General features: G+C 40.0%; 1 protein-coding gene across 3 annotated transcripts in view; it reads right to left on the minus strand.

Moving 5' to 3' along the window:
- Positions 1-23,974, minus strand: part of ITGB6 (integrin subunit beta 6) — a 125,909-nt gene that overhangs the window by 54,674 nt on the left and 47,261 nt on the right. For 2 of the 3 annotated variants that reach the window (XM_082464978.1, XM_082464979.1), the window contains exons 2-8: positions 17,319-17,370; positions 16,719-16,794; positions 15,891-15,970; positions 13,121-13,325; positions 12,251-12,497; positions 3,537-3,702; positions 2,117-2,278 (exon numbers count right to left, since the gene is read on the minus strand). In XM_082464978.1, coding sequence (XP_082321104.1) covers positions 2,117-2,278; positions 3,537-3,702; positions 12,251-12,497; positions 13,121-13,325; positions 15,891-15,970; positions 16,719-16,779 — 921 coding nt within the window. In that variant the 5' untranslated portion in view covers positions 16,780-16,794; positions 17,319-17,370. Of the gene's footprint in view, positions 1-2,116; positions 2,279-3,536; positions 3,703-12,250; positions 12,498-13,120; positions 13,326-15,890; positions 15,971-16,718; positions 16,795-16,902; positions 17,238-17,318; positions 17,371-23,974 lie in introns of those variants that run through there. The other variant, XM_082464977.1, reaches the window with a different exon arrangement.

The raw sequence follows: 23,974 nt of genomic DNA on the forward strand, positions 1-23,974 counted from the left end.
CTTGCACACGAATGTGGTGGTTCATATATTCTCAGCACTTCCGGAATATTTTTGTCTTCAGCCACAAAATTAAAGTTGAGGGAAAAGTATAGTTTTGCCTATAGATACTCAGGTCAATTACCCAACTGCAAATCTGGCTGTGTAATGCGTGCTTTCTATCCCATTTGGATTTTTATTTGTGGATATTAGCAGAATCCAGATACTATCTATAAACCTTCCTGAGTCTGACATTCTCAGTCTCCTCTGTGTTTCAATTGCCCAAACATTAAGTATCCTTCAACCTTAAGCCTGAAGTCCTCCAATGCTGGTCCCTCCTTATCTCCACGTAGCCCTCCATAGGTGGGTGAATATGGTTTTCTATTTGATCCAGATCTATTGGTTTAATTCCCACAATTATATTCTAAGTTCCTCAAGGCCAGGGATCATGTCCTGTTATTTTGCGGCCCCAGGAGCCTGGCCCAGTGTTGAGAGCATAGAAAGTGCTCAGAGGACCCGGGGGCTATGTTGCAGGCAGGGAAATAGCCCACAGCTCTGTGCATTGTAGCAACTTACACAATAAGAATCACTTGAACATGTATTAGAGGAGAAGGTCATATTAGGCAACAGGCAGTATTTGCTTCTGTGATCCTGCTTTTTTCTGAGATGTCTATTATGGGGCATTTGAATAGTTGCAAGAAAAAAGTAACAAAAAAGGGATCCACTTCTCACAGTTTATTACCCCTCATTGGCTAAAAGACAAAATGTGGCTACCGTCACCAATCCTGTAATACGGAAGGACAACCGACACCATTAAAAATATATAAATTCGGTGAACGCGATTGATCAAAAGTTAGGTAGAAACAGCCACGTTGCAGTTTAGAAGTTTAGGTCAAGAAACGAGAGCAGATAATTCATGAACCATTAGATTTTTAAAAACTAATTGCCAGCACTGTAGTAAGCATTTCTGTACATTATCTCACTAAATCCTGTTTTTAGAGGATAGTTTTTCCAATCTGATATTAGAATCCTGGGTTCTCTTCCCTCTTTCTTTCTCTCCCCTACACACACTTCTACAGCATTGTCATTTTAAAAAGTCACTTAAATTCTCTGTACCATTTTTCCCCCAAGTGTTAAATGGGGATAATATGACCTTTCCGGGTTGCTGCTTCATAATTCAATTCTATTTTAGTGTGCTCCAGGCACTGTGCTGTCAGCAAATAGAGATAATAAACCAGTTCTGGTACTGAGGATGTATGTTAAAGACAGACAGAAACCAACAAGCACATTTCCGTGTGGCGATGGCCAAGAAGCCATCTATGTATAAGAGCCAGGGGAGACGTGATTGCTCTGGGGCCCAGCGGAGGTCAAACAGGGCCCTCCCCGTCCCTGGAACAGTCATGATCGAGCTGGGTTTTAAAAGATCAGTAAGAGTTTCTCAGCAGCCTTGGAGGAAAGGGCATTCCAGACAGAGGGAATGACACGTGCACCAGCGTGGCAGCCTGACGGTCTGTTCAAGGGAAACAATTAGACACATAGGGTTCTGCTGAGGACCAAATGAGATCATGTACATCAAAAGAGCTCTGAAATTTTTACCCTGTTTTACAAAAGTCAAGTTTTTTTTTTTCTTTGAATGTCACGAGCATTTTTTAAATGACAAAAATAAGCCAAATTTAATAAGCACCAGCCAAGCAGCACCTGACTAGTGGTTTCCCAGGGAGTCCCGGGGTCCATGAAAACATGGAATTATTGAGGCAGCATGACTCTGGGACCATCATTTAAAACAACTCTTAGGTGACTACTGCTCTGGTCTGAGCCTTCCTTTCCAAGGCTATGGTTCAAACAGAATGAGCTGACTGTATTACATTTTGCTGGCCTCGGGCTATTTGAAAAATTGGGGAGGTTCTGGGATCATTCGTACTATAGCAAATCTGAACTTATCACACATCCCCACCACCCATCTGTGCTCTTGAGGGAACCTCTAAGGGCGATGAGGATTGAGAAAGGCCAATGTGTTAATCTCAAATCAGAAAATGTGCACTGCTTCTACCAAGGGTGGGTTACTCTGCTGTGTGTTACAGCAGTTGCTCCATTCGCCTACTTGTAGCCCTGAAAACAGTGTAGACTGTAGGTTACACACCAAGACTGTTGACATGGAGTATTCATTCTTGCTGTCCAAGTGACAGAGCCCATCGTTAGGAATGACGATGCCTGCCAGTTTGCTGTCCATTCCAAAATGAGAATCGGCATCACTCACAAAGACCAGGAGATGGAGGGAGTCGTTACGCCAGCCAATCTTTTCCTACATGAGAAAGAAGCATTTGGCTTGTATGGGAGAGAGGCAGACGTTTATTGAGAGTGGATCAGTTATGCTTGGACACATTCAGATTATTAAAATATATATTGCTGCTCAATCTATTTTAGACTTTTTCATCTACTGTGAGTTGGTAATATTAACATATTAAAAACATGAAATTCTGTAACCTTTGTTTTATCCTGGATTACATTTTCAGATGATTTATGCTTCAGAAAAAAATGGTTCCACTGCAATCAGTAACCAGTTGATCTTGACATTTACACAGTTAATTATTTTTACTGTCCAGTTTTCAATTTACCAGAAAAATGACAGAAGGGAGTGAGGGAGGTCATAGATTATCCCAAATCCAAGCTGAAGCAGAGCTAGTAAGAATGCAATACAGAATGGACCCGAGTAAGCCTGTTTTATTAAAATTTCACCCAACCTGTAGGCACCTATTTCTCTTTCTACTGATATCATCCAAAAATTATAAACGTAATACAAGGATAAAAACTGCTTATCAAAGTATGACTGCAGAGTACTGCTAATTAAGATGGTCTGTTTTCTGTTTCTTTGCAGAGCTCTCCCCTTTAATTAAGATTAGTCAAGGAACTAGTTGGACAGAAGCTCATCGTAGCTGCCCCATGGTACCTTATCTTTTTCCTTCCTTCCTTAATTCTTTGGCCCTCCCACGTTCTAGGACCTTCGGCCCTATCTGTTTCCTGATATTTTCCATGAAGACTGTCATTTGAAGACAGGGGAATCGTTCCCATGGATATGGGTCTGATTGTCAAGGAGGAGAGGTATTCTTGCATTGTTGTAGAGACACTGTGGCTTCTGATGCTTATTTTGTTGTTCGAAACAATAGATATCTGATCACATGTAGACGTTTATTCTGAATCAGAACATTTTTACTTTTTTTCATTAATTGCTGTCTTAGTTTTTTTTTTTTTTTCCACCATGGTTAATTCAAAAACTAATGAATATGATCTGGATCTTTGAAAATTAATCATACATGACTATTCTTTTAACCAATTTTTCCCAACAGTACTACAATGTTATTAGACTATTTGAATATTAGGCATAAAAAATTGTCTCCATTTCAACATGATGGAATTAAAAAATGTACAAAAATTTTAAGTATCTGTTGTAGAAATATAGTGATTAAAGGAAAGATAAAGTTAGCTAAGCTTTTCAAAGGAGATTTGTTCACAAGAGATGAAATTTATGTTAACAGAATGAAACACTGCTCCCCTCAGCATACCTTACATACAGCAGCTTGCATAATTGCATCAAATCCACCTTCTGGGGTGTCAATATTAGCAGAAATTTTCTGATTCTTCACAATTTCATTGAATCTTTCTGCATCATTTGTCAACGGCAAAATGTGCTTGAATCCAAATGTAGGTAAACAAATGTATGGAATACTACTGCAAAAGGAAGATGTAAAATATTCGTGATGAAATATGATACAACACACAATGAATGGGCTTAATAGACTAACAGCATTTCCTTCAATGAAGATGCATTTCTCTAAAGTGCCCGACTCCGTAACTTGGCTGTGAGTCTCACTGTTAAGGTTGTTTTCGTCATCTCCCACCAGCCCTTCCAAATTGGCCACATTAGCTAACACTTAGAGCTTGCTGTGTGTCTTGCATTGGTTCAAACACAGAAAACAGATAATCAGGTGATCAGACTCCCCGTGTGTGTGTGTGTGTGTGTGTGTGTGTAATCACTACCTTCTATTGCCTCTCAAACAAAATCCACCATTAAGTTTACATGATGACAACAATTCCTTTGTATTTTGATAGCTTAAACTGTCATCAAGGTTGAGTCACCCTGTAGCAAGACTGAGAGAGGAACCTGTCTTCTTCGTCCGCTGCTCAGTCCTGCCTGCCCAGGGCCTGAAAATCAGAGCAAGGCTCTTGATTCTAAAGCCCAACTTTATTGTGATAGAACAGATTATTGTGGACAAGCCTGGGGTAAAACCACCACTAAAAACAGTTTACCTGTGAGGAAAATGCCATGTTAGGATGAGATCTGCCCTAAAGACATCACATTAGAACAGAAATTGCTAATCCTGAATCAGCCACATTTTATTCTGAAAGTCAGCTAGTAGCTGTGCATGAGACTTTGGGCAAGTTACTCAATGCTTCTGAGCTTTAGGTTTTCCTTTGTAAACTAGAGATAATAACATAGAGCAGAGATCCTCGAAGTGTGGTCCCTGGACCAGCCACATGAGCATCACATGGGAACTTGTTATAAGTGCAAAATCTGGGGTATGACTCTGGACCTGCTGAATCAGAAATGTTAGGTGTGGGCTCAGAGACCTGTGTTGACCCAAGTCTTCCTGATGCATTCCAAAGTTTGAGAAACATGGGTATAGAAGCACAGAGACAAAAAGGAGTAGCCCCCAGTTAGGTTGTGGTGTACTTCTGAGGAGAGCTGGTTGACATAGGTGAGCACCTTTGCAAGTTCAACAGCCTGTCTTGTCAGCATACAAGGAGCTGATGCATCTTTGAGGAGTAGGCTCTGTTTCACCATATTCATCTGCCTGAGGTATACAGTCAATTCTCACCATTTACAGATTTCATATCTTTGAAAATCCATATTGCTAAAATGTATTTGTAACCCCCAAATCAATCCTTTCAGTACTTTCTCTATCATTCGTGTACATGCACAGAGTGACAAAAAAGTTGAGTCGGGCTTCCCCGGTGGCACACTGGTTAAGAATCCACCTGCCAATGCAGGGGACACAGGTTCGAGCCCTGGTCCGGGAAGATCCCACATGTCGCGGAGCAACCAAACCCGTGCACCACAACTACTGAGCCTGCGCTCTAGAGCCCACGGGGCACAGCTACTGAGGCCCATGCACCTGGAGCCCGTGCTCCACAACAGGAGAAGCCACCACAATGAGAAGCCTGCGCACCGCAAGGAAGAGTAGCCCCTGCTCGCTGCAAGTAGAGAAAGCCCGCGCGCAGCAACGAAGACCCAATACAGCCAAAGAAAAAAATGTTGAGTCACCTGATATGATACGTATGTTTCCAGCTGAGGTCAAATAAGACTGCCTTCTTGTTCCAACTCTCATACTGTAAACAAATGTCCTTTTTGTGGTCTATCTGGTGCCATGGGTTTTTTTTTACATTTTTGTGCTTTTTGGGTGATTTTGCTGTTTAGAGTGGCCCCCAAGTGTAGTGCTGAAGTGCTGTCTGGTATTCCTAAGTGCAGGAAGACTGTGATGTGTCTTATGGGGAAAATACACGTGTTAGCTAAACTTTATTCTGGCATGAGTTATAGTGCTGTTGGCTGTGATTTCAACATTAATAAATCAACAATATATATTAAATAAGATGTCTTTAAACAGAAACACACAGAAAACAAAGTTATGTATTGCTCAGTTGGTGAAATGTGACCAGAGACTCGCAGGAACCTAACCCTGTGTCTCCCCTAGGAGAAATGCTCAGCATTCTCTAATGCAGTTGTTGAGGAGAAATTACAGAGTAAGACTTCCGTAAATGATGAGAATCAACCATATATATATATAAGTCAGAATGACTATGGATTTGTTTACACTGAGAAATGAAGCTCTGCCAGAGCCAGAGTGCTGGTGTCTGCAAGGATAATCATTTACTTCCTGTCAGTAGACTTTCACAAAAAGTAGGTCATAATCTGATGGGTTCTCAGACTTCAGAACAAGGGGGTGTTAAAGGTGCCCAGCACTGAATGGTACAGTCTGAGATGTCCCATTTTCTTAATGGGGTATTTTTTTATTTTCTAATGATTTTAAGAACTCTATCTCTAAATAGTATTAAACTTTTGTCTTTGTAGTTTGTTTTTAAATTTTGTTTACAGTGTTTTTGGATATATACCTTAAAACTTCTTATGTAGTCGATTTTTTCCCACCTTCAAATATGAATGTATTTTGAAATGTGAAATGAGGAATTAAAAAAAAAAGTTAACCTATTAAATGATAATAATGTAGCATTTGTCCTAATTGCTCCTGTAGTATTTAAAGCAGCTACAGGGTAGAAGAAAATGCATTAGATTTAGAATAAAAAGACTAACTAGTTATCTATCTTTGGGCAAGTTACTTACCCCTGACCTCAGTGTCCTCATCTATAAAATGAGGGTGATAATAATACTTACTTCACAAGGTTGTTGTCAAAATTACATGAAAAGTATTTTATAAAAAGTATGTAACTGTGTGAAGTATACCATTGTCCCTGGAGCCCAACTAGTCTGGGAAATTTTTTGTTTAATCTTTTATTTGGCGGTGTTGGTTCACACTGTACCAAAATGGCATTTGAGCATCTTCTGGAGCCAGAGAACTAGTATTCCTATCTTTCAGTAAGAAATTTGCATCTTTGTTGGTTAGAATTATTTGCTATGTAGTTCTTACTAGAACTCTAATCTTTTGGAAAGGGGAATACATTTATTTAATTCAATAAACATATTCATGTACTGGGAGATGAATGTAGCTAAAGCAAAGCAGAATGTCAGAGCTGGGTCACACCAGAAAATTTTGAGTGGAGGCTGCCTATTTTGGTCAGAGTTCTTCCTCCAACAAATGCTTATATTTGGTTGTTATTTTCTAAGATAGAAATTGAAGGAATTACTCATTGCTGAATAACTTGATTTTGAGTCCCTAGACAACAATAGATTTGCATTTAAAATGCATTCAAATTTAAAATTGTAAAACACTATATAAAAAGTGCTACTTATATTTTTATTAAAACTTTAAATAAAATTCATAAAATAAGACTATAATGATATATACTAAAAGGTTAACACCATCTTTTTTGAGTGGGATTAGAAATGATTTCCATTTTCTTCTTTTTGTCTGTATTCTCACTTGGGCTTGTTATTAAAAATTATATTATATACTCATATATGTTTTTCTGTGTGTACATATAGGAAATCTAAGCATTTCATGGTTCAGTTATCTCTTTTGCAAAACTACAATGAATTCCTCACTGTTCATGTCTTCAAAAACAAAACAAAACACCAAATCAAACGTGAAATGATGTTTAAAAAAAAATCCCTCAAAATGTTCGATGGAGAAAATTTTATCTTCGTGCTGTTAAATATTTTTAAATGCATATTACAAGTCATTACAAATAGGAAAATGGAGAAAACATGGTTTTTCTTGATGTTTCTTACACAGCAGCATAAGAGAAACTTTCAAAAGCGTAAACCATTCAGGCCTCTTACGTGGTGAAACGACTTTTTAGTGACCTTCCATCTAACGAAGATAAAGAAAGCAAGCTACTTCAAAAAGCACTAGAGACTAGATTAAAACTAAGGTTTTAAAAGTGTGGTGTGCAGACCCACAGAGGTCCCTGAGACCTTTTCAGAGAGTTTTTCAGGTCAAACGTTTTTCATAATAATAAGAGATGTTATTTGTCTTCTTCACTGTTGACGTTTTCACTGATGATGCAAAGCAATGGTGAATAAAACTGCTGGTGCCTTAGCACAGATCAAGGCAGTGGCACCAAACTGCCTAGTATTCCTTATAATTTTTTTTTTAAATGCTAGTTTCACTTGATTGTCCTTGATGAAGCGGTAAAAGATATTAATTTTATTAAGTCTACACCCTTGGATACGTGTCTTTAAAAAAATATTTCTGTGTGACCACACGGGGAATATGCATACAGCATTACTGCTGCACATTGAAATACGTGTTTATAGTGGAAAAACACTTGCGATTGTTTGAACTGAACTGGCCTATTTTATGGAACAATCATTTGACCTGAAAGCCAAACTATCATTCCAACTTAAGTTTTTGGCAGACATGTTCTTAAAAATGAAGAAAGTAAGCCTGCTACTTCCAGGAAAACGACTATCAGTATTTGTTGCCAATGATGAAATCTGAAGTAACTAGAAAATTAGAACTTCAGAAAATTATCATCTGCCACCCATGGCTTAATGGCTTCCCAATACTTCAAGATTTATCTGATGGGATTAATGATGATATTAACAAATATGATTTTTTTAGATATTATATCATGAAATTTGGAAGATCTCCATAACTCACTGAAACTTCATTTTCCAAATGACCAAAGCGTTATATTACAAAACCACATGCACACACACACACACACATACACACACACAGACACACACCCACACCAGTAAAAGAGCGATTCAAAGTGCAAAACAGACCAATGGTTTTTAATGTAACAAAATATGAAGTTCATTGATATTTTTTCAGATTCCACATTGAAAATAAATTTACCTCTTGTACAGTTTGAATGTAATATCAAAGAAGAATGTCTACAGTTATTGGAAAAATCTATTAACTGCTTCTCCCTTTTCCAACTATATATCTGTGTGAAGTTTGACTTTCTTCATGGAATTCAACCAAAACAAAATATTACAACAGATTAAACGGAGAAGCAGGTATGATAATCCAGTTGTCTCCTTTTAAATCAGATATTTTAAGAGATTTGTAAAAATGTAAAATAGTGCCACTCATCTTGTTAACTTTTGTTCTGTTTTGGAAAATGTAGTTATTTTTCCTAAAGGTGTGTTATTATAGTAATATGCAGTGTGTTTCTCATTGTAATTATTAAATAAAATGATAAATAATTATTTTTATATTTTCTTAGTTTTACACTCTAAGACACTGAATATTGATAGATATAAAGCTCTTTTGGAGGTCTTAATTTTTAAGAGTGTAAGAGAGTCCTGAGATCTAAAAGTTTGAGGACCATTAGACCAAAGTAACTAGAGAAAATAAGTGTTAATGAGAGAAAAAAAATTAAAACTGGTTTTGAATGTCTGTTATGTTCTGAGCCTATTCAGTTCTCATGATTAGCCCAGGAAGTGAATATTATTATCCTCATTTATAAATGAAGAGTTGGGAGCTCCAAGGTTATGATTTAAGCCCAGGTCTGGAAAACGCCATGCTCTTTTCTCTTACCTCTCATTGCCTTTGTACTAAAGAACATTTTATTCCATAATTATAAGGTTTGGATTGATCAAAGGATTGACTTCTGTGTTTGGTGTTTGGGTTCTTGGTGTGTAAATGTGTGGCAAGTGGAATCTGGACAGAGAAACTGGGAGAATTAAGGGCGTGATTAGAAAGGAAAAAATATAATGTTGCAGCAAAAAAGAACCCATTATTTACAACTTTAGCTAATGGTAAATTTTGCCAACAAGAATAAAAGAAAAACCTCTATGAAATAGGAAGACGCTGACCTTTCAAGAGCTCAAATATGTGATCCTCCTTTGGGTTCCCGTTCACCGAAACTTGGGCAGTGCTCTGGCCTCCCTTTACCGCACTCTGTTGGTGTTGATAGTAGCTACCACCTACTGAGAGCTTCATGGTCAAGCCCAATATCAAATGCTTCCTTTCATTATCTCACCCGCTCCTTACAACCCCTCTGTGTGATCGGTATTGTTATTCCAAACTAAAGCTCTGAGAAGTGAAGCGGTTTCCCTAAGGTGACATTATGAGTGAGTAGATGAATGGTTACCTGGTTACATGGGTGTATTCAAGGGATCAATGGAACAGAATAGAATGTCCAGAATTAGACACACATACAGTCAATTGCTTTTTAACAAAGGCATCAAGATAATTCAATGGGGAAAGGAAAATCCTGCTTAACAAATAGTGCTGAAACAATTGGATAGCTGTATGTAAACAAAAGATAAACCTAGACTTTTTCCTCATTCCAAATAGAAACACTAATTTGAGATCATAGACCTAAGTGTAAAAGCTTCAACCACAAAGCTTCTAGAAGAGAACATAGGAGGAATCTCTGAGACATTAGGATAGGCAAAGATGTCTCAGGACAAAAGAATACACTAATCATAAAACTAAAAATTGATTAATTGGACTTCATCGAAATTAAAAACTTGCTTGACCAAAGACATTGATAGAAAAATAAAAATACAATCCACTGCCTGGGAGGAGATATTTGCAAAATATATTTGACAAAGAACTTTTGTCCAAATATACAAAGAACTTATACAATACAATATTAAGAAGAAAATCTAATTTTTAAAAATAGGAAAAAGATTTGAAAAGATACTTCACAAAATAAGATATGAGAATGGGAAAAAAATACATGAAAAGATGTTCAACATCATTTGTCATTAGGGAAATGCAAAGTAAAGCTACAACGAGATACACACCTATTAGAATGGTTAAAACTAAAAAGGCTGAAATTACCAAGTATTAACAGGGATTTGAAATAAATGGAACCCTCACACATTGCTGATGGACATGCAGAATGGTACCTCCACTTTGGAAAACAATTTGATAGTTTCTTAAAAAAAATTAAAACTATACTTATCGTACAATTCAGCAATTCTAATTCTAGGTATCTATCCAAGAGAAACAAAAACATACATCCACACAAAGACTTATATGCAAATGATCATAACAGTATTTTTTCATGATCACCAGAAATTGGGAAACAACCCAAATGTCCATCGATAGATGAATAAATAAAGTGTAGTATAATAAATTCATACAAGGGACTATTACTTAAAACAAAAAGGAACAAACTACTGGTAAACACAAAATCAGGGAAGAATTCCAAAAACATTATGTTGAGCAAAAGAGCCAGACACAAAAGGTATATACCATTTTTTCCATTCATATGAAATCCAAGAATAGGCAAAACCAATCTAACTGATAGAAATCAGAAAGTAGTTGCCTCTGGGGAAGCAGAACTGACTGTAATGGGGCATAAGGAAACTTTCTGTGGTGATGGAAATGTTCTATGTCATGTTTTAAGTGGTGCTTACATTGGTATATTCAACTGTCAAAACTCATGAAACTGAACATTTCTGCTGTGTGTATTTTAGTACCTGTCAATTATACCTCAAGAAGGGGGGTTGGGAACAGATATTATCTCTGATATTTGCAACCAAACACAATTCCTAAGAGTTGCAATCAGTGATGAATTCTTTTCAAGGTCAAAATATTTTTGGCTGTCAGATTCTAGTTGGGAACTGCATTGAAATGTCTTAAAACGATACTATAAAAACTGTCTTCTATAGAGATTAATTCCTTGGGTGTATACTAGTGTTCAAAGTCTGGAAAGCCATTTCACATAAACTATATTTATAGGAGTAAAGGGCTTGGCTTTGGACCAGCCCAGATCTTGGTACAGATCACTAATTAGTCAGGTGGCCTCAGGCAAATTACTAACCTCCTCTCAGAGCCTCTGTTACTTCCTCTGAGTATAGCGATGATGAAGCCTGCTTTGACCTGAAGCTATTATGAAGGTTGAATGAGGTCATGTATGTAAAATCTTCAGCATAGGGTTTGGCACAGAGCAAATGGAAGCTCTTTTTCAATAGAAGGATATCAAATAATTTTATTTTGACCATGTCATTGACATGTACAGGGAAGTCATCACAAAGCAACTTGCCCTTGACCATCACCTGGATAATACATGGTTTTAGTAGCCGATCAGAGCATATTATAATGGAGTCACTGCCTAATTTCCTAATGAATTTGACAACAGTGAAGGCTACAAAGGGCTTTTCCAAGCAATAAGAGAAATTCACACTTCCCAAAGTATATAAGAGGTAGCTACAAAAGCTGTTATTTTGGCAGCAATCATTGGAGTGGAGACATATACTCTGAGGAAGTGTGGGTTACTGTCAAATAGCCTCAGAGAGTGGTGGTCATTGAGGATAGAAGGCCTCTGAGGGGCTGGGGAAGGGCTCAGGCCAGTGGAACCTGCAGTGAAAGACTTGGTCCGCTTGTCTGCAGAGCACAAAGGCAAATTTGCCACAGACTGACCTCCGCAGTGAGACAGATGCTGCAGATGCTGTGAGGACCCAAGCAGGTACTAAGTTGACTTCCCCTTGGCTCTGAAAACCCGGGCGACTGAGAGCTGCAGAGATCCAACCGGATGGGAGGGAACTGCCAGCCACTTAGCAAGCTCCTGCAGCTCAGAGCAGGGCCAGCTCTACAGGAAATCAGTGTTCAAAGATGCCAGAAAATCATTTACTTACCTGCAAGGGTTGGCGATTTCTTCTGGTGTTGTTTTCATAAAAGGGGAGATGGGTTTTTCTACAAAAGAGCCGAAGCCCAGTCTAAAGTTGCTAGTTAATTTAGACATCTCCTTGGAAAGCAGGGAGCCTAGCTCTTTGATTGTGTTGAGGTCATCGTCCATGGAGGCTGAGAGGTCCATGAGGTAATACAAGTCCACCGGGTAATCCTCGGTCTGGCGAACTTGAACTTGCAGAGTCTGTTCACTGCCTGCAACACCCCCGCAAGAAAAGCAAATCATAAAAACACATGGAGACTTCTTTGTGACTAGGCAATCACTGGCTATTTCATTTCAGTAAGAACTTACTGAAGATACTTACAATTTCACACACTGTGTGGTAAAGTTTATAAATGAACAAACCCATGAAAATCTTTCAGCAGTGAATTTAGAGTGACTGAAGGAGGTGAAAGTTAGGATATTTTATATCTCCTTGGGAGAACTAGCATCCATTTAGATGGAAGATAAGCTGAATTTGTGTGTGTGTGTGTGTGTGTGTGGGTTTAGAAAAGGAGAAGAAAATAAAGAGGAGTTTAAAGCTACATTACAACCCTTGAAGAAATGTGAGGTAAGCCTTAGCAACATTTGAGTAATTCAAATGGTTACTATTAGATAAGGCTCTTTTTGGTAACACATTTGGAGTGCAAAGTGACCAATGCGAATAAAGAAAAGGGTTAGCCTAGCAACTCTCTATTTCCTTAAGAATGGGAAATCTGAGTCATCACAAACAATGATATGTAATACGGTACAAGGTGTATTAATAGAATAGCAGTATTACTACATGTGATGTTAGATTTATTTACATGAGCCAGTGATTGTGTAAATCATAACATACCTGGTCTCAGTTTAAGAGCCAAGTTTTGAGGGGCAATCTGAACGATGCTGGAACTATTTTTCTGTCTGCCTACGCTGAGAGGCTTATTTATAAGTATTTCTACTTGGGAGACAGGGTTTTCGATGAAGGTTAGTTGACATCCTTTAGCTAAAAGATTTGCTGGAGTATCACACCTTTCTCCAACTCCAGATAGATGGGTAAAATTCTAAAAAAGAAAAAAAAAACAATAAAGAGAAAAAGACGACAATGAAGACAAAAAAAAAGACATTTCTTATGATTACTTTTTGCTTGCTTTCTAGTTAGGCATCTTGTCATAGTATATCATATCCCCACATGCCTGACATTGATTGTAGGTCTACAGTTATAGCAGAATAACCAGAGAATTCTGCTAGTAAAATTCTGAGTAAAATTGGAGTTTCCTTTAATTATATTCAAGTGAATTCACTTAACAGGTTTTTTTTTTCTTTTTTCCTTTTCTTTTCTTTTCTTTCTTTCTTTCTTTTTTTAAAAATGCTCACTCCTTTACAACGTCTCCTGTGCTGTGACCAGATCCTTGAAATAGCTGGGTCATAGACTTGATATCATCATGTGAATTATCTGTTCAGGATAACCTGTAGGTTTGTGGACTCCTAGGACTGTCCAGACTCTCAGTGTGTCTATTACCAAATCCAGTGACAAAGAGCTTTTTCTGTGGCTTCCTAAAGGGCAAAGATTGTGACATCTCCCTATCTACTCTCTGTCCCAGTTTAATTTATGGATATATTTACCCTTCTATTACAGTATTACTTCACTAAAGTTGACCTCTTGGGTACTTTAAACTCAGGGTCTTAAAGTGTTCCAGTTTAAGGTCTTTTAGAAATTTCTCCAACATTTGGATGTGGGGAAGGGAAGTGAAAGAGAAATTGTGTAAAAGACTGCTTTTCTGTGTAGGACTCAGGAGTTTCCCAGCTCCCCTCTGATCCACCTGGGTATCTGGAGGTGGTGAGGTGAAGTGTTTTCAGGCAGAAATGTGGCCATGCAACCCTGGAACACCCAGAACAGAGAGACGCAGTTGAGAGATAAACACCTGTCTCACCTAATAGCCACGGCTGCTCTAGAGCGGGTGAGGCTCTGGGCAAGGTTGAACTTGAGGCCCGTTGATTCTCATACTTGGAGAAAAGCAAACCAAGCTCATATTGTTTTTCCTCATTCAGAATTCTAAACCACTCTTGCTGTTTCACCAACTAAGAAAGTTACATTTCTTCTGAAATTGATTTTTTGAGAATATAATGTGTTATCTATCGGCAAGGCCTGTGTATATTTGAGGCCTTAGAGAGGGGTAGCAAATTCTGTAACTTCCCATGATGTATCCAAAGCAAACCATGGCTTGACAAGACCTCAGAATCCTTCTTAACACAGTGTCACTGCTACCACCTGTAATCACTCTGTCTGCCAAAAGGTCAGAGGCAGTGTTAACCCTGGAACCTATTTTCTATCTGCTCTAAGCAGAAGCCAGCCTAATTTACTATTTGCTCCAACTGTCTCTACTGATATCACTACTTCTACTATTAGTTATATCAGTGAGTGACCTCTCAGAATAATCTGGCCTTCAAATTTGATGACAATTTGACTACGGAGTATTGTCCACAAGCAAAGCTATCCATAGTAACTTAAAACCCTCTCTTCAATAAGTGCTAAAGAAGCACGTAAGTGAAAATTCTAGAGATGGGCATTTTGTTAGACTGATTTGTTGTTTTATGTCTCTATCACGAAACTAACATCGACTTCTTCAGAGAGTCAATGTCAAAAAATGTGGGGTTTTCCCTCTTTGTATATTCCCAAACCTTCTTTTGATACGTGAGCTCCAAATGGCATAACTGTCTGCCCTTCTGCTTGAGCCCCCTCGGCAGAGGCAATAGAGGGGGAGTGAGCTGTGTCTGTGCTCCGGTCTGCGAGCCCCTCCACGGACACATGTAACCGAAATGTGGGTTTTTAACAGTGACAGCCTGGACCTGAGTTAGGCGACCAGGTTTGTTCCCCTTGAACATGCTACTCAATTCTTGCTGAACTTGGCATTCGTACGGTTGGATTTGTGTTTAGATTCTCTTTATGAGATTCAGCAGAGAACTCCTTTCATTCCAGAAAGAGCTAAGGCAGCGCCTTCTTGCCAGGAATCATTTACAGATTGCCCAGTCGTGTCGCAGGAGACACTGATTCTGGATGACTTGTTATGCATTCCCCAATCCCCTTCTGCTACCTTCACGTAGTTTTCAGTTTGATCAGATAAGGAAGGTCTGTTTCGGGTTTTGTCATCGGTGTGGTACAGAGTCACCAAGCTCATGTAGTTTTTAAAAGAACTGGATAATATCTGAACAGTAAAGCTTACCCCAAGCCTAGAACACTGGTCCACAAATGGAATACAGCTATGATATTGAAATCAAATGTATGTTTGAAAATCATCAACTTCATGATCTCTGGTTACCCAGAGCCTCAGCCTTTTACGTGTAAGCGGTTAGAAATGGCTTTAAAATCAGAGGAGGCATCAGGTTAAATAAAGATTCTTGAGTTGCGTATATCTCAGAATAATTTGACATTCACTCCGTCCTCAAATTGCTTTTGAATGTAATCACACGAAGGACACTTGGAATCACAAATGCTTCCATTTTCCTTGCCTGATCTGTTTTACTTCTATAACCCCAGAGAAAGCAGGACGCTCTCAGAACACTCAAGGATGGAATTACCGTAAATGTAAGTGCACTTTTTACAAACAGGCTGAGGTCATTTGTTTTACCTCCTGAGAACACCAGGCACACTGAGGTCCAACGAGTAAGCAGTCCCCACAGGTCTCTGCGTTCCCCACGGCACAGCCACCTGTTTTTAAACCCAGCAAGACACAAGGGATTCAGCACCCTCTTCGCCACTCCATTCATGAGATCTACGGCTCTTAAAGTACTTGAACAAAACAATATCAAAGTTCATTTTTTTAGTCGTCAAAGATCAGTCCTCAAAATGTGAGCAATCCATAGTAAAGTTCATATTTTACATCTGTCACATTGAAAATAGGCATGTCTTAGCAGCCAAAAATAATCATTCTCTTTTTTCTTAAAATATGAAAATATCTCAACGTTCACAGATACAGGATCATCATACTTATGGCCCTCATTCAGTATCATCCCCCTTTAACTTTTTAAAAGTTATTCGCACCCATTAAAGTATGCTTCTCTCTTAAATGTACTGTATTTTTATTTAAAAACTAAGTCCCTTTTCTCTCCCAAGGTTATCACTCTCAAGTGAAAGGCCCTGTTGTACAATAAGGTAGCTAGAAAAGTTACCAAAATGGTTGTCACAAGAGTATTAAGAAGTCCTCTTGTGCAGTAGTGCTGTTTAATTCTCTCATTAAGGTGCCCATGCAACCTTTGTATTTATTTATCTTAAGCCCGGAGCATTCGCTGTGGGAACAGCCTTGCGTCTGCCTGTAATTTGTTAAAGTGTTCGTTCAGTGGCAAAAGAGCAATTGAACAGATCAAATAAAAAATGACTTCTGATCTAGTTTCTGAATCACACAACAGGTTTGTCAAGCACACTACGAAAGCAATATATTGGAGAACTAAAGTCTTACCTTGTACGTGATCATTCCTTCCTAGAAATAGAAAGAACAGGCAAAGCAGTTCAATCCCCATCCGTTTCAGTTCTCGCTGTGCAGACAGATTAAAAAATGAATTACCTTCAACATTACAAGACTAAAGCTGAACATCGTTAAAAGTCTTTCTTTCTTGAAGTGTAAAATTGTAAATACTACTTACACTGCTTTGAAAAGAAACTTGAGATGTAAATAGAAAAGTTTTCATTAAGACTGAAATGAAAGCAGAAGCTACCTGGACAGGTAAAGAAGAAAAGCTGTGCTTAAGAGCAAATTCAGCATGATTCACTTCCTTGTTCTCCTTATAAGGAAGGCAGGTGTACAATCACCAAGAAGGTGGGGGAAATTCATTCAGTAGAAATTTTTGTGTAAATTCTATTGGTCTCTCTGCATCCTAGAGAAAGTTGACACCTTTAGTAAAATATTGATTGATGAAATGTCAAAAGAGCAATTGAAATATGATCTAAAGTTGTTTCTAAAATAATTATAATTTAATGTAAACAATAAAGATGATAAATAAAACACAAATATGTAAGTTATGTATAAGGAGGGTTTAAAAAATGAGCTAAAGGAAAATACCTGAGATTTTTATGTTCCATTGTTAAATCCTTTCAGAGAATTGAGATGACCTCTGAAAAATAAAAATCGTTATTTTATAATGTAGAAGGCAGTCTAGGGAAAGCAAAATACTGTGTTCCCTTGTTTTTTAAGTTGGATGAAAGATATTTTTCCATAAGTATAAAATTCCTATTTAAATGCATTATTAGAAAAAATATAATGTTTCAAAATTAGTCTCAAACAATAACAATGGAAACAGAAACAATGGTGCCCAAGATTCTGAAACCCTCTCCTCCGCATAGCGACCAAGTTCTCTTTCTCATGTACTGTCCCTGCTCCCAGCTCACTACTTGGCACATAGAAGATATTTATTTGTTGAGCAGAAAAGGGACACATTTAAAATATAACAATCTATGGCTAATTTCAGGAGTTTGATTATGAATTTTTCCTAATATATTCCAGACAGTGTTTGGGGTTTGCAGATACTGCAAACAAATATTTATTTCGTTACTCTCCAAACTGCTTGACCTTAGACAGGCTTCTTTGTGGCTTGCTTATGTCCTGGGAGATTATCTTTTAAAAGTATATTTCTAGGCAAGCATGTGAAACTTGTGAAGAGATAAAACTAATTATAGTCTGCTCAGGTTCTTCTCAGAAATCTATGTTCAATTTTGAACTCCATCATACACAGGAATCTGCAAGAACATGGCGAGAATCCTGCAGAGAGAAACCAGAATTATTAAAGACTTGGGAGGATACCTTTTGGGAGAAAAATACAGTTATATGAAATCAGTTGATTTAGCTTGAAGAAGAAAGATTAAGGCACAGATATCTGTGTCCCTCATATTACCTCTGGTTAATACTGGTATCCTGTATTAGCCGTCATTCATTTATTCATTCATTCATCCATTATTCAATAAATATTTATTGAGCATCTACTTTGTGCTAAGTATTGTTCTAGAAGCAGAGGATATGTCAGTGAACAAAGCCAAGCTCTTGGCCTGTGAAGCATATATTCTAGGCTGGGGAACAGACAGATTCTTAAAATCAGGCTGTCCTAAGGGCTATGAAAAATGATAAATCTGGGCTCAAGAGGAAAGAGGGGTAGGAAGGGTGTGTTATTTCACTAGCTTACGTACAGACTTCCACCCCACCCCTAAAATCCTAGCTGTGCTGCTTTATTTACTATCTGTCCTCCATCACGGCCCCTGTGACGCTCACTCCCTCCCCTACCTCCAAGGCTGAGCACACACCATCTGTGCTGTCTGGAGGCGTGTGTTTCCTCCTCATTCTTCTCACTTGGATGACTCAGCTCGCTGTCCAAGTCTCAGCACAGACATCAATGCCCCTAGGGAGACCTTTTTGGTCTCGCCAGGTCTCCCTTCCTGTGGACTTTCCCCAGGATGGCCCTTTCCAATCTGCTTGTAATTGCCAAAATCCTTGCCTCTCTCCCCTAGTAGACTGTGAAGTTCTTTAAGGCATTGATTTAGTCAACAAGTATTTATTGAATTCTTTACTATGTCTCAGGCAGGGACTGTGTCTCAGTTATCTTGATATTCCCAGCAAGTAGCATTAATGTCAGACTTTGCAAGTAGTCAATTAATATTCATCAGGTAGATGGATAAATTTTATGTCTTGGCTGTCTAGTATTTTACCTGTGCCAAAGCAGCTACTCCACCAATACTGAGTAAACAGATGTGTAAATGAATAAATGGTTTTAGAAGACACGCAGTGCAGTCAGGAGAGAGGGAAGACGGCCCCTGCTTGGGTTGTGAGGAAGCTGAGTCAAGACTTAAAATGCAGGGTGGAGGACAGGGGCAGAATTTAAGAGAACATATAAAGTAGAAGAACGCTACAAGAAAACCTTCATCCACTCTGTTTTTATCTTGGCACCACTGTGGAGAACCTGTACCAGGCTATTCGGCACAGGGAAGTATTCTTGCTTCCTGAAGACGTGGTGCCTGGTGCCCTCTCCTGGAAAGTACCCGTCCACGCCCCTGGGGGTGCAGGGAGCCCTACTTGTTCCATAAACTGGCCAACTCTGCATAAACCCTCCCGAGTGAAAACTCTGTCCCCTTAGCCAAGCCAACCAGATTAATTACCTCTGTTTCTGTATACATACGGAATTTAAACTGGAAAATACAGACTAAAACTGGGGTTCAATAATGGGAGCTGAAGCTGGCATAGAGAGGACCTCAGGTGGAAGGAAAAATGATGCCTCTGGAGCGAGTCCAAATTAGGAAGAGTCGGCCGCTACGAGGAGACAGAAGCCCAAGGCAGAGGAAAGCTATAATGAGTAGACAAGGGGGTGGGTTGAGAGTATCACTGGTCAAAGCAGCCGAGAAGGGCCCCTGAGCCACATGAATGGAAAACACTAGAGTTAGACCCACAGACTTACTTTGTCGAGGGGAAGGAACACGGCCCAGGCAGACAGCTGCCATGATCGCAAATGCCCTTCCAGATTGGATCTTTCTGAGGCCCGGCCCTTCCTGGGTTTCCGCAGGATCTTGTCTCTTGGAACAATGTGTATTCTTAGAGAAACTTCCCATTGCTTACGGGTGGTTAAGGGTGTCTCTGTATTTCTTAAAATCGAGAGATCCTAAGTCACACCATTTAGATGTCCAGACAGGTTGCTTGGGCCCATAGGATAGAATCCTACCATCCCAAATGCTCAGAGCCCCAGCCGGGGACTCTGACGCCATCTGGGGGCCTGACGCTCTGCAAGACGTCTGAGCTGAGGTGTGGGTGGAATAGCAGAGCACCACACAGCCCAGGGAAGCAACATCGCCTGCACTCCACTCTTCAGCTGGCTTTGGCTTCTGAGATTGTCTTCAGTGGAACCCTGACCTCAGGAAGCCGTGTGAACCCGTCTGACTCACTGTATTTGCTTGGGTCTCTCCCGGACCCAGCCCATCGTTCACATCAGAGAATAACTATCTAGGGCCAGCCGGGCCAGCCAGGGTACCTGAAAACACTCCTTGGGAGAGTCAACACTCAGTAAACCTGGCTGGGAGCCAATTTGAACCATAGGGAACTTAGTAATGACTGCCGGCTCTTGGGATGGCCTTGCTATGTTACCGGCTTTCTTTCAAGTACCAGTGACAAGTCTCCCTCCAGTTGTCTTTCTATGAAGCATTTCATGATGAGTAGCTGAAAGGAAACGTAGAAATGAACGCTATCCCTTTGTGTCTGGCACTGCTGTAACTGTGTGTGTGATACACTGCATGGCGGGCTGTTCACAGGATGCTATGGCTGACCTCAGATGTGTGTAACTTGGGGACACAGAATCTGGAAGTGGACACCTTCATTTCACATTTCAAGATCTTCAGAAAAATTCTTTTAAAGAAGGATGTGTAACAGTTTCCTATCACCTGAGTGTGTAATGCCCACAACATGCTAAGTGCTAGAGAAATTTTTTGTGGCCTCGGACTTACATTCTAGTCTGGAGTTTACTTTTCTTAATTCGATAAAATATACATAACATAAAATTTATCATTATACCTGTTTTCAAGTGTACAGTTCATTGGCATCAAGTACGTTTACATTGTTGTGCAACCTTCAGTGTCCACCTCCAAAAATTTTTCATCATTCCAAACCAAAGCTCTGTATCCATTAAGCAATAACTTCCCATTTCCCCCACCCCCTATCCCCCCGGAAACTACCATTCATTCTACTTTCTGTCTCTATGAATTTGAGTGTTCTAGGTGCCTCATATAAGTGGAATAATACAATGAAGCCTTTTTTGTCTGTCTTATTTCCCTTAGCATAATGTTTTCAAGGTTTATCTACATTGTAGCCTGTAGCAGAATTCCATTCCTTTTTAAGGCCGAACAATATTCCATTGTGTGGATATACCACATTTTATTTATCATTCATCTGTCGCTGGACATTTGGGGTGTTTTCACCTTTTGACTATTGTGAATAATGCTGCTATGAATATTGGTGTACCAGTATCTGAGTCTAGTCCTACTGTATGCCCTTGGGGATAGCACGTATCTCTTGGCACTTTAGTTTCTAGTCTGTGAAATAGTGATAATATCCACTTTTCAGGACTATGGTGAAGATTTAATTATACCATTCTGGGATGAATCCAGATTGGGTAGGGCCTGAAGATTGTATAATTTGGGGGACCCTGTTTAAGAAAAGGAATGCAAATGGGAAATAAATTGGATATAAAAGTGTATATTTATTTAAAGTGAGAAAGAGAGGGGGAAAAAAAAAACCCCAAAACCATGACAACAAATTACTGAAGGCTTAGAGATTCCGGGCCCTTTCTTCTTGATATCACATTAGACAATTAACCAGAAATGCTTACCCAGAAATGCTTCCTGGTGGTAATCTGGCTTCCCATCCCCACCTGGAGCCACCTGCAGCTCCCAGGCACCTGGGCAAGCTAGGGGCTGGGACTGAGGCTCCTTCTGTTTATGGTAAATCCCCATCTGAATTCACTCAGGATTTGTGTTTATTGTAGATAGCTTTATTGGGCACTTCCTTTGTGTCAGGCATTGTTCAATATTTTACTAGTATCGACCTATTTCATTCTCACAATACCCCTCAGAAGTAGGAACAGTTTGACCTCCATTTACCAGATGAGGAAACTGAGGCAGGAGAAGCTATGGAACTTGCCCACTGTTGCAACGCTGCTCAGGCAGCAGAGCCCTGGAGACGGATTTCTCCCCCAGTCCAAGCTCCGCATCACCGTGCAAACTGCCTCCTGGTAGATAAGAGATGTTCGGAGAATCCTAAGGCAGCTGTCAGCAAGAAATGAAACTCCCCAAGGAACCTTTAGATAAGTCTGTCTCTCCACCTCTAGACCCCTCGTTCCAGCTCTGGCTCTGTATCCAGCTGTCTCCTTTTTGGTTTGTTTGTTGTTCATCCTGCGGATTATTCACCACCAAAAATGAGACAGAAATGTGGTCCTGGATTGCACAACATTTTTCGTATTCCTCCTTTGATTTACATCCCATAAAATCACTTAAAAGCAAAGGAAACAAAACCTGTTGCCCTTCAGGGGAAGGTGACAGCGCTGGGCCTGACACGGTGTCCAGGAGAGGGCGGTGGCCGGCATTTCCTGTGGGCTGGCGATGACTCAGGATTGATTAACTCCTGGGCCTCCGGTGGCAGGCACCCTGCACCTCACTCTGGAGCGCAGGAGTCAGTCACCTACTAGGAAAAGGAGGACGGTTCTCCCTCGGCAAGTCTGATGCCAATCTTGTACGTCAGACCTGCTTGGGAAAAGCACTCAAGGAAATTGTTAGGGAACTTATTTTGAAATCCTAAAAGAACTGAGCTCCTTCTGTCTTTGAGCTATGGAATAAATCCACAGATGAGATCGTCCATAAAATATCAGAGAATATGAGTTTAATCTGCTTCGACTCTCAGAACGACTCTCTCTTCGTTGCCCCTGTTTCCCCATCTATGAAGCAAATGGTATGTCATGGCAGCAAGTCCATGTGAACAGACGGAAACGTTGATTGCAGAGTAATTCACTCGTTCACAGCTTGCAAAACTGCTGAGCACTCTTTTCTCTTTTCTTTTCAAAAGATAACTCTAGCAGTCTCACCCGACGTTAGGATTCCTTCGTGTTAAGCAAATTTTTTCTTTTTTTTCTGATGAGCACCATCTCGTACATCTGGGGTTGCCATGGGGTGGACATTATTAGCAAAAATAAGCTCTGATTCATTCATTCACTCACTCACTCATTCAGGAAGTATCTACTGAGATCCTACTATGTGCCAGGCACTGTTCTGGGAACGCAGTGTTGATTAAAACTAACAAGGTGTCTGCCTCGTGGAGCTTGCATTCCTGTAGGAGAGACAGACAATAAACACCCAAACAAATAAAGTTGTCAGATGGCGATCCGTGCTGAACCAAACAAAGAATGGTAAGAGGTCAGAGAGTGAGCAGGGTGTGGTGGCCAGGGAAGCCCCTGATAAGGTGACATTAGTACAAGGCCCCCCCTGGCAGGAGTGTCTGGGGACAAGCAAGGCAAGGTGGCCGGTGAGACTGGAGTGGAGTGAGGGGTGACCACGAGGAGGTAACAGGGGACCAGCCAGAGAGGCACAGGGGCGGTGAAGAGCTGTCAGGAGAGCCCCGTGGGCCACGGTCAGGACTCTGGATTTGTATTCTGAGTGCGAAGGGAAATTTTTATGGGGTTTCAGTGGGTCATGACACAGCTTATGTTTTGAAAGGATCACTCTGAGCAGGCTATAGAAGCAGCAAGGATGAAGCAGGGAGACCTGTCAGAGGCCATTTCAGCCTTCGAGGCCAAAGATGAAGGCTTGGACGAGGAAGGCTGCGAGAAGGGATTGGTTTCTGGATATACTTCCAGGGTAGACAGGATTTACAAATGGATTGCTTGTAGGGAAGGAGAGAAATCGGGGGCTCAAGGATGACTCCAAGAGTAATGGAGGCTCCCACGTGGTAACCCCACCATCACCAACAGGTTTCTCCAGATGTGTCAGAGAGACGTGGTCTAGTGCGTGCCCATCAGAAGAGTCACAGTGAGCTCTAGTCGACTCTCACAACCCATGAAGTCATAATCGTGCAAAAGGTGTTCTGTGGCAGAACAGCAAAGGCCAGAACTATGCAGGAAGTGCTCTAGGGTGAGCCCTTCTGCACCCTTGTGTTGTCAGCATTGCTTCGGTCCCATGAAAGTGTGATTGGCTGGCATCTTC

Source organism: Balaenoptera physalus (assembly GCF_965194825.1).
Source record: "Balaenoptera physalus genome assembly, chromosome: 6".
NCBI classification, from domain to species: domain Eukaryota; kingdom Metazoa; phylum Chordata; class Mammalia; order Artiodactyla; family Balaenopteridae; genus Balaenoptera; species Balaenoptera physalus.